The sequence below is a fragment of the Oncorhynchus gorbuscha genome, linkage group LG09, assembly GCF_021184085.1.
Source record: "Oncorhynchus gorbuscha isolate QuinsamMale2020 ecotype Even-year linkage group LG09, OgorEven_v1.0, whole genome shotgun sequence".
In the NCBI taxonomy this organism is placed as follows: Eukaryota; Metazoa; Chordata; class Actinopteri; order Salmoniformes; family Salmonidae; genus Oncorhynchus; species Oncorhynchus gorbuscha.
The window spans coordinates 15,694,950-15,709,394 of record NC_060181.1 but is presented as its reverse complement, the minus strand read 5'-3'; the positions used below and the strand labels follow the sequence as shown (position 1 = coordinate 15,709,394).

The 14,445-nt window shown below is 47.9% G+C and overlaps 1 protein-coding gene across 1 annotated transcript in view; it reads right to left on the bottom strand.

Moving 5' to 3' along the window:
* The window catches only part of LOC124043194 (adhesion G protein-coupled receptor B2-like), a 557,845-nt gene that overhangs the window by 172,458 nt on the left and 370,942 nt on the right, over positions 1-14,445 (bottom strand). Inside the window, exons 14-15 of the mRNA XM_046361489.1 lie at positions 13,463-13,541; positions 6,713-6,815 (exon numbers count right to left, since the gene is read on the bottom strand). Coding sequence (XP_046217445.1) covers positions 6,713-6,815; positions 13,463-13,541 — 182 coding nt within the window. The remainder of the gene's footprint in view (positions 1-6,712; positions 6,816-13,462; positions 13,542-14,445) is intronic.

Below are 14,445 nucleotides of genomic sequence, written 5' to 3'. Positions count from 1 at the left end.
AGAGACAGAGAGAGAGAGAGAGAGGGGACAGAGAGACCGAGAGAGAGAGAGAGAGAGAGAGAGGGAGGGAGAGAGAGAGAGGACAGAGAGGACAGAGAAAGAGAACAGGGAGAGGACAGAGAGAGAGAACAGAGAGAGAGAGAGTGAGAGAGTGAGAGAGAGAGAGAGAGAGAGAGAGAGAGAGAGAGAGAGAGAGAGAGAGAGAGAGAGGGGGAGAGAGGGAGGGAGAGAGAGAGAGAGAGGACAGAGAGAGAGGACAGAGAGAGAGAGGACAGAGAGAGAGAACAGAGAGAGAGCAAGAGAGAGAGAGCGAGAGAGAGAGAGAGAGAGAGAGAGAGAGAGAGAGAGAGAGAGAGAGAGGGGACAGAGAGACCGAGAGAGAGAGAGAGAGAGCGAGAGAGAGAGAGAGAGAGAGAGAGGGGACGGAGAGACAGAGAGAGAGAGAGAGAGGGGACAGAGAGACCGAGAGAGAGAGAGAGAGAGAGAGGGAGGGAGAGAGAGAGAGGACAGAGAGAGAGAGGACAGAGAAAGAGAACAGGGAGAGGACAGAGAGAGAGAACAGAGAGAGAGAGAGTGAGAGAGTGAGAGAGAGAGAGAGAGAGAGAGAGAGAGAGAGAGAGAGAGAGAGAGAGAGAGAGAGAGAGAGGGGAGAGAGAGGGAGGGAGAGAGAGAGGACAGAGAGAGAGGACAGAGAGAGAGGACAGAGAGAGAGAACAGAGAGAGAGCAAGAGAGAGAGAGCGAGAGAGAGAGAGAGAGAGAGAGAGAGAGAGAGAGAGAGAGAGAGAGAGAGAGAGAGAGAGAGAGAGAGGGGACAGAGAGAGAGAGAGAGAGAGAGAGAGAGAGAGAGAGAGAGAGAGAGAGAGAGAGAGGACGGAGAGACAGAGAGAGAGAGAGAGAGAGGGACAGAGAGACCGAGAGAGAGAGAGAGAGAGAGAGGGAGGGAGAGAGAGAGAGGACAGAGAGAGAGAGGACAGAGAAAGAGAACAGGGAGAGGACAGAGAGAGAACAGAGAGAGAGAGAGAGAGAGAGAGAGAGAGAGAGAGAGAGAGAGAGAGAGAGAGAGAGAGAGAGAGAGAGAGAGAGAGAGAGAGAGAGAGGGGGGGAGAGAGGGAGGGAGAGAGAGAGGACAGAGAGAGAGGACAGAGAGAGAGAGGACAGAGAGAGAGAACAGAGAGAGAGCAAGAGAGAGAGAGAGCGAGAGAGAGAGAGAGAGAGAGAGAGAGAGAGAGAGAGAGAGAGAGGACAGAGAGACCGAGAGAGAGAGGGGAAGAGAGAGAGAGAGAGAGGGAGGGTGAGAGAGAGAGGACAGAGAGAGAGAGGACAGAGAAAGAGAACAGAGAGAGAGAGAGAGAGAGAGAGAGAGAGACTCGGACAGTCTCTGAATCTAAACACAAATTGCTCTACTCAAAGTCTAGACAAGCAGCCCATTCTGCAGACTCACTCCTAATCCATCGATTCACTTGAGACAAAGCCAATTCCACAGAGTAAAACGGCCTTTGATTGGCTAATCAAAGCTTAGTGGTGCATATAGCATTACTGGGGATGATTTTCCACGACTCAATCAGGGAATCGATCAGTGAATCGATTCACCACAATTGATTCATCCATGCTCACCCCACCAGTGATCGGCATGATAAGTGAATCGATTGCTCTGGTCTAATTGAATCATCTGAACTTGTTCCACTCAATCTATAGGTCTCAATGTGTTTAATTCTACTGAGGACGAATCAACCAACAGTTATTTGGATTTTAGAGTCCAGTCCAGTCTATGACCTGATGAGGTAGCTCTCTTTTCCAGCCAAGCATTACCACGACCATTAAACTAATCATTGACTTAATTCAGACAATCAGGAGAGCCAATCCTATCAGAGAAAAGATGGTTGGTTGCAGTGTACGAATAAACCTATTAACTTTAGTGCACTCAGATACAGAGGAGACCACACTTTTAGCATCTAAATACAGACATTCCTTGTCGTCCAGCGGAAAAAATGAAATCATAGCCCTTTCCGTTTCAGCTAAGCCATCTCTGGGGAGGCAGCGGAGGAAGGGTGCCTCTCTACGACCATCTATCAGTCGTTATATTGTGACCATGAATAATTCAAGCTTCCCTTTGAGGCCCATCTGTTAATGAAGGGGAGTCTCCCTCTGGTGGTGGAGGACATTATTACACTGGTCCCCTGCACACTACCTACTCCTCCCTTGTTTAAAAAAACTAACAGTTCTACAATAGATAGAGGTTCTGTGGTTTGTAACCATTAAAACAGGTTACATATGGAATAGGATTCCACTGTGGTAAAAAACAAACATTGTTGGCTATATAGCACCCTTTCTATGGTTCTTTATAGAACCTTTATGGAGAACGGTTTTATAAAGAACCTGTCTCAAATCTTAAAGGTTCTTTGTTGATCTTTTTAAAGAACCATACAGGATTTTATATTCTATTTTTTTTGGTCAGCCATATTTTACTGTTAAAATTCCATAGGTGTTATGATTGTGTTAATTGACAAGTTGAATCAAATGAGCTACCTCTGGAACAGCTCGGGGGTCCCTGAGGAGAGAAGAACCACTGACTGATTCAGTCAACCGTTCTCCATTTACACCTGAGTTTTTCACAAGACACCCTCGAATACATAGTCATATATGCAGAATATGGAATTGCATAACACAACACATTAGATAAACTGCAATGATGTTCAATGTTTTATTTAAAGGTTTTTAAAAAAAATTGTCATTTAGCAGATGCTCTTATCCAGAGCGACTTGTACCTTTTCGTACAGGTCCCACATGGGAATCAAGCTGACAAGCTACAAATCTGTCGTTCTGCCCCTGAACAGGCAGTTAACCCACTGTTCCCAGGCCGTCATTGAAAATAAGAATTTGTTCTTAACTGACATTCCTAGTAAAATAAAGGTAAAATAAAAAAAAATAAAAAATAAAAAAAATAAGGAGCGGTGAGCAAACCACGTCCCAAACTGCTCCAATGAGCCGCATCCTTTACATTTTAATTATCACTGAAGAGCAAAGAACTCTTGAAGAGGTCAAAGGTTAAACTGAGTCATTATGCTTTCTCCCTTCCCAAAGAACCCTTGAAGAGGTCAAAGGTTAAACTGAGTCATTATGGTTCCTCTCTTCCCAAAGAACCCTCATTTTGTTTTGTAATGTGGACTGAGGATGTTGCCCAGGCATATGTTCCAAGTGACACCCTATTTCCTATATAGTGCACTAAACAGAGAGCCATTTAGTCCATTCATTTTGACCAGAGCAGTGTGGGCCCCAGAATGTTGCCCTGCTTTTTAGAATGAATGTAAAGGACTCTGATCAAACTGTAGAGCTGTTACGCCTCTTGGTCATTCAAATCTCCTTTTATTGGAACGGAAAGAAGAGTTTAGACTACTTTTATTATTATTATTATTATTTTAAACCTTTATTTAACTAGGCAAGTCAGTTAAAGAACAACTTCTTATTTACAATGACGGCCTACCGGATTGAGATGCCCCCTAAGTTTCTACCTTCCTTCCTTCCTCCCTCGTTCCCTCACTTCCTCTCTATCGCTCCCTCCCTGGTCAAGGTCATAGTATAGTCCATCTGTCCTGACTGTATAGTGCACATTGCAGTGGGACCCTCACTTCCACCTGTCCCCTTCTTGTCAGAAAGGTGATTTCCATAACGACAGATGGAGTGATGCATCACGTTGTGAACCAGAGTTTGCATGAGATGACAGCTCTACGTTGCAGCTCACTCACACAACGGTGTCATCTACATCACAAGTCCCTCAGAGCGCATTAGCCTCCGGTGCTACGTGGCGTAGCGGCGTCTGCTAGCATTCAGCCATCAATCACCAGTCAAACGGGCCAGCCGTATGCTAACGTTAGTTCTATTGTGACTGACAAAAGGGTACTCCCACGCTGTCTGCCTCTGTCTTTAGCACAGACATCATATAATGATGCTTTCTGCTCCACCAATAGGCTACCTTCCAGAAGACTAAATACTAATATTTAGTCTTTATATGTAGTCTTTATATGTAGTATTCATAAACCTACATCTTTATAGTCACTCACCCACTCACACACAGACGCCCACACACACACACACACAAACACACACGGACACACACACGGACACAAGCACACACACACACGGACACACACACGGACACACACACGGACACACACATGGACACGGACACACACACGGACACACGCACACACGGACACACGCACACACACACACACACGGTCACACACACGGACACACACACATACACACACGGACACACGCACTAGCCGTCATTGGGAAGGTGTATTGACAGTTGGGAAAATATGGCTTCACTGTAAGAACAATGTTCAGTACAGGAACCCAAACACACCCCTCCTCCCCTCCCCTCTGCCAACATCTGTCGCCATGGCGCTACTTCAGTCACCACCCACAAACAGCTGCAGGGCAGGACTCACACACACACACACACACAGACACACACACACACACACACACACACACACACACACACACACACACACACACACACACACACACACACACACACACACACACACACACACCAAAATATATACTTATTTTTATTTAACTAGGCAAGTCAGTTAAGAACAAATTGTTATTAACAATGACAGCCTACCGGGGAACAGTGGGTTAACTGCCTTGTTCAGGGGCAGAACGACAGATTTGTACCTTGTCAGCTCGGGGTTTCAGTCTTGCAAACTTTCAGTTACTAGTCCAACGCTGAAACCACTAGGCTACCTGCTGCCCATTGGCCAAGGTCATCCCCCCAACAGCTGCGGACCACCAGATTACCAAGTAGTCTACAGTGGTTCAATGTGCTGAAGGTCAACCAACCGTCTACAGTGGTTCAATGTGCTGAAGGTCAACCAACCGTCTACAGTGGTTCAATGTGCTGAAGGTCAACCAACCGTCTACAGTGGTTCAATGTGCTGAAGGTCAACCAACCGTCTACAGTGGTTCAATGTGCTGAAGGTCAACCAACCGTCTACAGTGGTTCAATGTGCTGAAGGTCAACCAACCGTCTACAGTGGTTCAATGTGCTGTAAAGTCAACCGTCTACAGTGGTTCAATGTGCTGTAAAGTCAACCGTCTACAGTGGTTCAATGTGCTGTAAGGTCAACCAACCGTCTACAGTGGTTCAATGTGCTGAAGGTCAACCAACCGTCTACAGTGGTTCAATGTGCTGAAGGTCAACCAACCGTCTACAGTGGTTCAATGTGCTGTAAAGTCAACCGTCTACAGTGGTTCAATGTGCTGTAAGGTCAACCAACTGTCTACAGTGGTTCAATGTGCTGAAGGTCAACCAACCGTCTACAGTGGTTCAATGTGCTGAAGGTCAACCAACCGTCTACAGTGGTTCAATGTGCTGAAGGTCAACCAACCATCTACAGTGGTTCAATGTGCTGTAAGGTCAACCAACCATCTACAGTGGTTAAATGTGCTGTAAAGTCAACCGTCTATAGTGGTTCAATGTGCTATAAGGTCAACCGTCTACAGTGGTTCAATGTGCTGTAAAGTCAACCGTCTATAGTGGTTCAATGTGCTATAAAGTCAACCGTCTATAGTGGTTCAATGTGCTGAAGGTCAACCAACCATCTACAGTGGTTCAATGTGCTGTAAGGTCAACCAACCGTCTATAGTGGTTCAATGTGCTGTAAAGTCAACCGTCTACAGTGGTTCAATGTGCTGTAAAGTCAACCGTCTACAGTGGTTCAATGTGCTGTAAAGTCAACCGTCTACAGTGGTTCAATGTGCTGTAAAGTCAACCGTCTACAGTGGTTCAATGTGCTGAAGGTCAACCAACCGTCTACAGTGGTTCAATGTGCTGAAGGTCAACCAACCGTCTACAGTGGTTCAATGTGCTGTAAGGTCAAACAACCGTCTACAGTGGTTCAATGTGCTGTAAAGTGGGGCGGCAGGGTAGCCTAGTGGTTAGAGCGTTGGACTAGTAACCGAAAGGTTGCAAGTTCAAATCCCCGAACTGACAAGGTACAAATCTGTCGTTCTGCCCCTGAACAGGCAGTTAACCCACTGTTCCTAGGCCGTCATTGAAAATAAGAATTTGTTCTTAACTGACTTGCCTGGTAAAATAAAGGTAAAATAAAAAGTCAACCGTCTACAGTGGTTCAATGTGCTATAAGGTCAACCGTCTACAGGGGCTCATTGTTGCAGCACAGTCTCTCATTAAACTCTCCAGATCTGTTCTAATTGAAAAGCCACAGACAGGGATGTGAAGGAGTACTCAGGCTAACACATCATTATAAGGCTGATACACATCATTATAAGGCTATGACACATGATTACCAGGCTATGACACATCATTACAAGGCTATGACACATCATTATCAGGCTACGCCACATCATTATCAGGCTACGCCACATCATTACAAGGCTGTGACACATCATTACCAGGCTATGACACATCATTACAAGGCTATGACACATCATTACCAGGCTATGACACATCATTATAAGGCTATGACACATCATTATCAGGCTACGCCACATCATTATCAGGCTACGCCACATCATTACAAGGCTGTGACACATCATTACCAGGCTATGACACATAATTACAAGGCTATGACACATCATTATCAGGCTTATCAGGCTATGACACGTCATTATCAGGCTACGACACATCATTACAAGGCTATGACACATCATTATCAGTCTATTCCATGTTATACTCACATTAAGCAGTGGGGACAGCTCCACAACCACCATGGGTTCACTGGGTTTGGGTTCTGGTCGGACCGTCACCGTCAGAATCTTAGAGTTGATCACAGCAGGGGCTCTAAAGAGTGAGAGAGAGAGAGAGAGAGAGAGAGAGAGAGAGAGAGAGAGAGAGAGAGAGAGAGAGAGAGAGAGAGAGAGAGAAAAAAAAAGAGAGAGAGAGAGAAAAAAGAGAGAGAGAGAGAGAGAGAGAGAGAGAGAGAGAGAGAGAGAGAGAGAGAGAGAGAGAGAAAAAGAGAGAGAAAGAGAGATTATGGAACTATGGGACCTGGTGTCACGCCTTGGTCTTAGTATTTTGTGTTTTCGTTATTTATTTGGTCAGGCCAGGGTGTGACATGGGTTTATTTTTGTTGTGTTTTCGTATTGGGGTTTTAGTAGGCATTGGGATTGCGGCTGAGTAGGGGTGTCTAGCATAGGCTTGGCTGCCTGAGGCGGTTCTCAATCAGAGTCAGGTGATTCTCGTTGTCTCTGATTGGGAACCATATTTAGGTAGCCTAGGTTTCAGTGTGTGTTTTGTGGGTGATTGTTCCTGTCTCTACGTTTGTTGGTTTAGGTTTTCGCGTTTTGTTTGTTGTTTTGCATATTTAGTTATTTCATGTATCATTCTATTTTCATTAAAAAAACATGCGTAACCACCACGCCGCATTTTGGTCCGACTCTCTTTCTACAGAGGAACGCCGTTACAGAATCACCCACCACACCCGGACCAAGCAGTGTGGTGACAGGCAGCGACAGCAGAAGCAGCGAAAGGAGGAATGGACATGGGAAGATGTTTTGGATGGCAAGGGTTGTTACACTTGGGAGGAGATACTGGCTGGAAGAGATCGCCTCCCATGGGAACAGGTGGAGGCACTTAGGAGAGCAGAGGCAGCCGGAGAGAGGAGCCGACGATACGAGGGAACACGGTTGGCAAGGAAGCCCGAAAGTCAGCACCAAAAATGTATTGGGGGGAGGCTCAGGGAGAGTGTGGCAGAGTCAGGGTTCAGACCTGAGCCAACTCCCCTGTTTATCGTGAGGAGCAGCGATCACAGGACTTCTGGACTTGGGAGGAGATATTGGACGGAAAAGGACCCTGGGCACAGCCTGGTGAATATCGACGCCCCAAAGAAGAACTGGAGGCGGGAAAAGCGGAGAGGCGCTGGCGGAGTCTCCCGCATGTTCAGCACTGCCAGAGCTGCCAGCCTGCATGGAGCAGCCTGAGCTGCCAGCCTGCATGGAGCAGCCTGATCTGCCAGCCTGCATGGAGCAGCCAGAGCTGCCAGCCTGCATGGAGCAGCCAGAGCTGTCAGTCTGCATTGTGCAGCCAGGGATGTCAGTCTGCATGGAGCAGCCAGGGCTGCCAGTCTGCCAGACTCTTCCAGATCTGCCAGTCAGCCAGACTCTTCCAGATCTGCCAGTCAGCCAGACTTCCAGATCTGCCAGTCAGCCAGACTCTTCCAGATCTGCCAGTCAGCCAGACTCTTCCAGATCTGCCAGTCAGCCAGACTTCCAGATCTGCCAGTCAGCCACACTCTTCCAGATCTGCCAGTCAGCCAGACTCTTCCAGATCTGCCAGTCAACCAGACTCTTACAGATCTGGCAGTCAGCCAGACTCTTCCAGATCTGCCAGTCAACCAGACTCTTCCAGATCTGCCAGTCAGCCAGACTCTTCCAGATCTGCCAGTCTACCAGACTCTTCCAGATCTGCCAGTCAACCAGACTCTTCCAGATCTGCCAGTCAACCAGACTCTTCCAGATCTGCCAGTCAACCAGACTCTTCCAGATCCGCCAGCCAGCCAGGATCTGCCGGAGCCAACTACCTGCCTGAGTTTCCTCTCAGTGCTGGGCTTCCTCTCAGTACTGAGCTTCCCCTCAGCCCAGAGCTTCCCCTCAGTCCCGAGCTTCCCATCAGTCCCGAGCTTCCCCTCAGTCCCGAGCTTCCCCTCAGTCCCGAGCTTCCCCTCAGTCCCGAGCTTCCCCTCAGTCCCGAGCTTCCACCTCAGTCCCGAGCTGCCCCTCAGTCCAGTGGGGTCCTTGGTGAGGGTTATTAGGCCTAGGTCGGCGGCGAGGGTCGCCAATCAAAGGACGCGTTACAGGGGGACTAAGACTTGGTTGGAGTGGGGTCCACGTCCCGAGCCGGAGGGTTGTCTCTGATTGGGAACCATATTTAGGTAGCCTAGGTTTCACTATGTGTTTTGTGGGTGATTGTTCCTGTCTCTGTGTTTGTTGTCACCAGACAGGCTGTATAGGTTTTCAGAGTCAGGTGATTTCGTTTGTTGTTTTGCATATTTAGTTATTTCATGTATCATTCTATTTTCATTAAAGAACATGAGTAACCACCACGCCGCATTTTGTAATTTCACCAGATCTGAGTAATATCACCAGATCTGAGTAATATCACCAGACCTGAGTAATATCACCAGATCTGAGTAATATCACCAAACCTGAGTAATATCACCAGACCTGAGTAATATCACCAGATCTGAGTAATATCACCAGATCTGAGTAATATCACCAGACCTGAGTAATATTTACATTTACATTTACATTTAAGTCATTTAGCAGACACTCTTATCCAGAGCGACTTACAAATTGGTGCATTCACCTTATGACATCCAGTGGGACAGTCACTTAACAATAGTGCATCTAAAACTTAGGGGGGGTGGGGTGAGAGGGATTACTTAACCTATCCTAGGTATTCCTTAAAGAGGTGGGGTTTCAGGTGTCTCCGGAAGGTGGTGATTGACTCCGCTGTCCTGGCGTTGTGAGGGAGTTTGTTCCACCATTGGGGGGCCAGGGCAGCGAACAGTTTTGACTGGGCTGAGCGGGAGCTGTACTTCCTCAGTGGTAGGGAGGCGAGCAGGCCAGAGGTGGATGAACGCAGTGCCCTTGTTTGGGTGTAGGGCCTGATCAGAGCCTGGAGGTACTGAGGTGCCGTTCCCCTCACAGCTCCGTAGGCAAGCACCATGGTCTTGTAGCGGATGCGAGCTTCAACTGGAAGCCAGTGGAGAGAACGGAGGAGCGGGGTGACGTGAGAGAACTTGGGAAGGTTGAACACCAGACGGGCTGCGGCGTTCTGGATGAGTTGAAGGGGTTTAATGGCACAGGCAGGGAGCCCAGCCAACAGCGAGTTGCAGTAATCCAGACGGGAGATGACAAGTGCCTGGATTAGGACCTGCGCCGCTTCCTGTGTGAGGCAGGGTCGTACTCTGCGGATGTTGTAGAGCATGAACCTACAGGAACGGGCCACCGCCTTGATGTTAGTTGAGAACGACAGGGTGTTGTCCAGGATCACGCCAAGGTTCTTGGCGCTCTGGGAGGAGGACACAATGGAGTTGTCAACCGTGATGGCGAGATCATGGAACGGGCAGTCCTTCCCCGGGAGGAAGAGCAGCTCCGTCTTGCCGAGGTTCAGCTTGAGGTGGTGATCCGTCATCCACACTGATATGTCTGCCAGACATGCAGAGATGCGATTCGCCACCTGGTCATCAGAAGGGGGAAAGGAGAAGATTAATTGTGTGTCGTCTGCATAGCAATGATAAGAGAGACCATGTGAGGTTATGACAGAGCCAAGTGACTTGGTGTATAGCGAGAATAGGAGAGGGCCAAGAACAGAGCCCTGGGGGACACCAGTGGTGAGAGCGCGTGGTGAGGAGACAGATTCTCGCCATGCCACCTGGTAGGAGCGACCTGTCAGGTAGGACGCAATCCAAGCGTGGGCCGCGCCGGAGATGCCCAACTCGGAGAGGGTGGAGAGGAGGATCTGATGGTTCACGGTATCGAAGGCAGCCGATAGATCTAGAAGGATGAGAGCAGAGGAGAGAGAGTTAGCTTTAGCAGTGCGGAGCGCCTCCGTGACACAGAGGAGAGCAGTTGAATGACTAGTCTTGAAACCTGACTGATTTGGATCAAGAAGGTCATTCAGAGAGAGATAGCGGGAGAGCTGGCCAAGGACGGCACGTTCAAGAGTTTTGGAGAGAAAAGAAAGAAGGGATACTGGTCTGTAATTGTTGACATCGGAGGGATCGAGTGTAGGTTTTTTCAGAAGGGGTGCAACTCTCGCTCTCTTGAAGACGGAAGGGACGTAGCCAACGGTCAGGGATGAGTTGATGAGCGAGGTGAGGTAAGGGAGAAGGTCTCCGGAAATGGTCTGGAGAAGAGAGGAGGGGATAGGGTCAAGCGGGCAGGTTGTTGGGCGGCCGGCCGTCACAAGACGCGAGATTTCATCTGGAGAGAGAGGGGAGAAAGAGGTCAGAGCACAGGGTAGGGCAGTGTGAGCAGAACCAGCGGTGTCGTTTGACTTAGCAAACGAGGATCGGATGTCGTCGACCTTCTTTTCAAAATGGTTGACGAAGTCATCTGCAGAGAGGGAGGAGGGGGGAGGGGGCGGAGGATTCAGGAGGGAGGAGAAGGTGGCAAAGAGCTTCCTAGGGTTAGAGGCAGATGCTTGGAATTTAGCGTGGTAGAAAGTGGCTTTAGCAGCAGAGACAGAGGAGGAAAATGTAGAGAGGAGGGAGTGAAAGGATGCCAGGTCCGCAGGGAGGCGAGTTTTCCTCCATTTCCGCTCGGCTGCCCGGAGCCCTGTTCTGTGAGCTCGCAATGAGTCATCGAGCCACGGAGCGGGAGGGGAGGACCGAGCCGGCCTGGAGGATAGGGGACATAGAGAGTCAAGGGATGCAGAGAGGGAGGAGAGGAGGGTTGAGGAGGCAGAATCAGGAGATAGGTGGGAGAAGGTTTGAGCGGAGGGAAGAGATGATAGGATGGAAGAGGAGAGAGTAGCGGGGGAGAGAGAGCGAAGGTTGGGACGGCGCGATACCATCCGAGTAGGGGCCGTGTGGGAGGTGTTGGATGAGAGCGAGAGGGAAAAGGATACAAGGCAGTGGTCGGAGACTTGGAGGGAGTTGCAATGAGGTTAGTGGAAGAACAGCATCTAGTAAAGATGAGGTCGAGCGTATTGCCTGCCTTGTGAGTAGGGGGGAAGGTGAGAGGGTGAGGTCAAAAGAGGAGAGGAGTGGAAAGAAGGAGGCAGAGAGGAAAGAGTCAAAGGTAGACGTGGGGAGGTTAAAGTCGCCCAGAACTGTGAGAGGTGAGCCGTCCTCAGGAAAGGAGCTTATCAAGGCATCAAGCTCATTGATGAACTCTCCGAGGGAACCTGGAGGGCGATAAATGATAAGGATATTAAGCTTGAAAGGGCTAGTAACTGTGACAGCATGGAATTCAAAGGAGGCGATAGACAGATGGGTAAGGGGAGAAAGAGAGAATGACCACTTGGGAGAGATGAGGATCCCGGTGCCACCACCCCGCTGACCAGACGCTCTCGGGGTGTGCGAGAACACGTGGGCGGACGAAGAGAGAGCAGTAGGAGTAGCAGTGTTGTCTGTGGTGATCCATGTTTCCGTCAGTGCCAAGAAGTCGAGGGACTGGAGGGAGGCATAGGCTGAGATGAACTCTGCCTTGTTGACCGCAGATTGGCAGTTCCAGAGGCTACCGGAGACCTGGAACTCCACGTGGGTCGTGCGCGCTGGGACCACCAGAGTAGGGTGGCCGCGGCCAGACCTGAGTAATAATATCACCAAACCTGAGTAATATCACCAGACCTGAGTAATATCACCAGACCTGAGTAATATCACCAAACCTGAGTAATATCACCAAACCTGAGTAATATCACCAGACCTGAGTAATATCACCAGATCTGAGTAATATCACCAGACCTGAGTAATATCACCAGACCTGAGTAATATCACCAGACCTGAGTAATATCACCAGACCTGAGTAATATCACCAGACCTGAGTAATATCACCAGATCTGAGTAATATCACCAGACCTGAGTAATATCACCAGACCTGAGTAATATCACCAGATCTGAGTAATATCACCAAACCTGAGTAATATCACCAGATCTGAGTAATATCACCAGATCTGAGTAATATCACCAGATCTGAGTAATATCACCAGACCTGAGTAATATCACCAAACCTGAGTAATATCACCAGATCTGAGTAATATCACCAAACCTGAGTAATATCACCAGACCTGAGTAATATCACCAGACCTGATTAATATCACCAGAATTGAGTATTAGGACCATTAAGAAACAAACGTATCACAACCGGGAGTCCCGTGGTGTCAAATTTGCCCAGCATCGTCCGGGTTTGGCCCGGTGTAGGCCGTCATTGAAAATAAGAATTTATTCTTAACTGACTTGCCTTCTTAAATAAAGGTTAAATAAAACATTTAAAAATGTAATTAATAAAATGAGGAATGGGAGCAAGGAATGAAGAGAGGAATAGCTGACAGAATAACATCTAGGGAGAAGATTACCAATAGAGAGGGAAGGTAGACATAAAAAAGCAATGGATCTCTGGTCTCTCAGGGTTGATGGCTGTCACACATCTTTAGTGATGAAAGTGTATAATTCCATATATAATCCTAATAACCATGACATGGCCTGACACCAAAGCACTACCATCTGTTTGTCACCATAGCGTGAGGAAGGATCAGTCTGACCGGGATAGTTAATCCCTCCTGAATGATAAACTCCTCCCAACTCTCCGGTAGTTCCCATATAATTGGATCAGCAGGAGTAGGGAATTCTAGGAAGTGCTAGCGGTAGAGGGATAATCTGCGATGGCAAGGTTTAAGGCTTCAGAGATGAAGAATGATGGATGAGAGAGAGATAAGCTAAATTAATTGCAAACACTTTTTAATGGAATAGGAAACATGCTTACTTGGGGGCAGGAAGGATGACTCCTAAGGTTCGATAAAGGATGGCTCCGATGACAAAATATGAGGTCTCCGTTTCTGTTTCTGAAAGACACAAACATAATAGTTCTTAATATAAAATAAATTGAGTGGTACTTTATCCCACGCAGGCCCAAAGGCTACAGTCCAAACAGCAGATCACCTGTCCAGGAAGAAGGTTAAAGGTTAATATCTGTACACTGTATTCGAGTCGAGGCCTACTGTTCTAATCATATACTGTCCATAATGTGCATAGGTAAAACGTACTTGAAAGTACTAGTTAAGTTGTTTTTTTTAAATCTGCACTTGACGTTACAATTTATATATTTGACAACTTTTACTTTTACTTTACTACATTCCTGAAGAAAATAATGAACTTTTTACTGCATACATTTATCCTGACACCAACTAGTATTCATTACGTTTTGAATGCTTAGGAGAACAGGAATATGTTCTAATTCACACCCTTATCAAGAGAACCTCCCTGGTCATCCCTACTGCCTCTGGTCTGATGGACTCACTAAACAGAGAACCTCCCTGGTCATCCCTAATGCCTCTGGTCTGATGGACTCACTAAACAGAGAACATCCCTGGTCATCCCTAATGCCTCTGGTCTGATGGACTCACTAAACAGAGAACATCCCTGGTCATCCCTAATGCCTCTGGTCTGATGGACTCACTAAACAGAGAACATCCCTGGTCATCCCTAATGCCTCTGGTCTGATGGACTCACTAAACAGAGAACCTCCCTGGTCATCCCTACTGCCTCTGGTCTGATGGACTCACTAAACAGAGAACCTCCCTGGTCATCCCTAATGCCTCTGGTCTGCTGGACTCACTAAACAGAGAACATCCCTGGTCATCCCTACTGCCTCTGGTCTGATGGACTCACTAAACAGAGAACCTCCCTGGTCATCCCTACTGCCTCTGGTCTTTTGGACTCACTAAACAGAGAACCTTCCTAGTCATC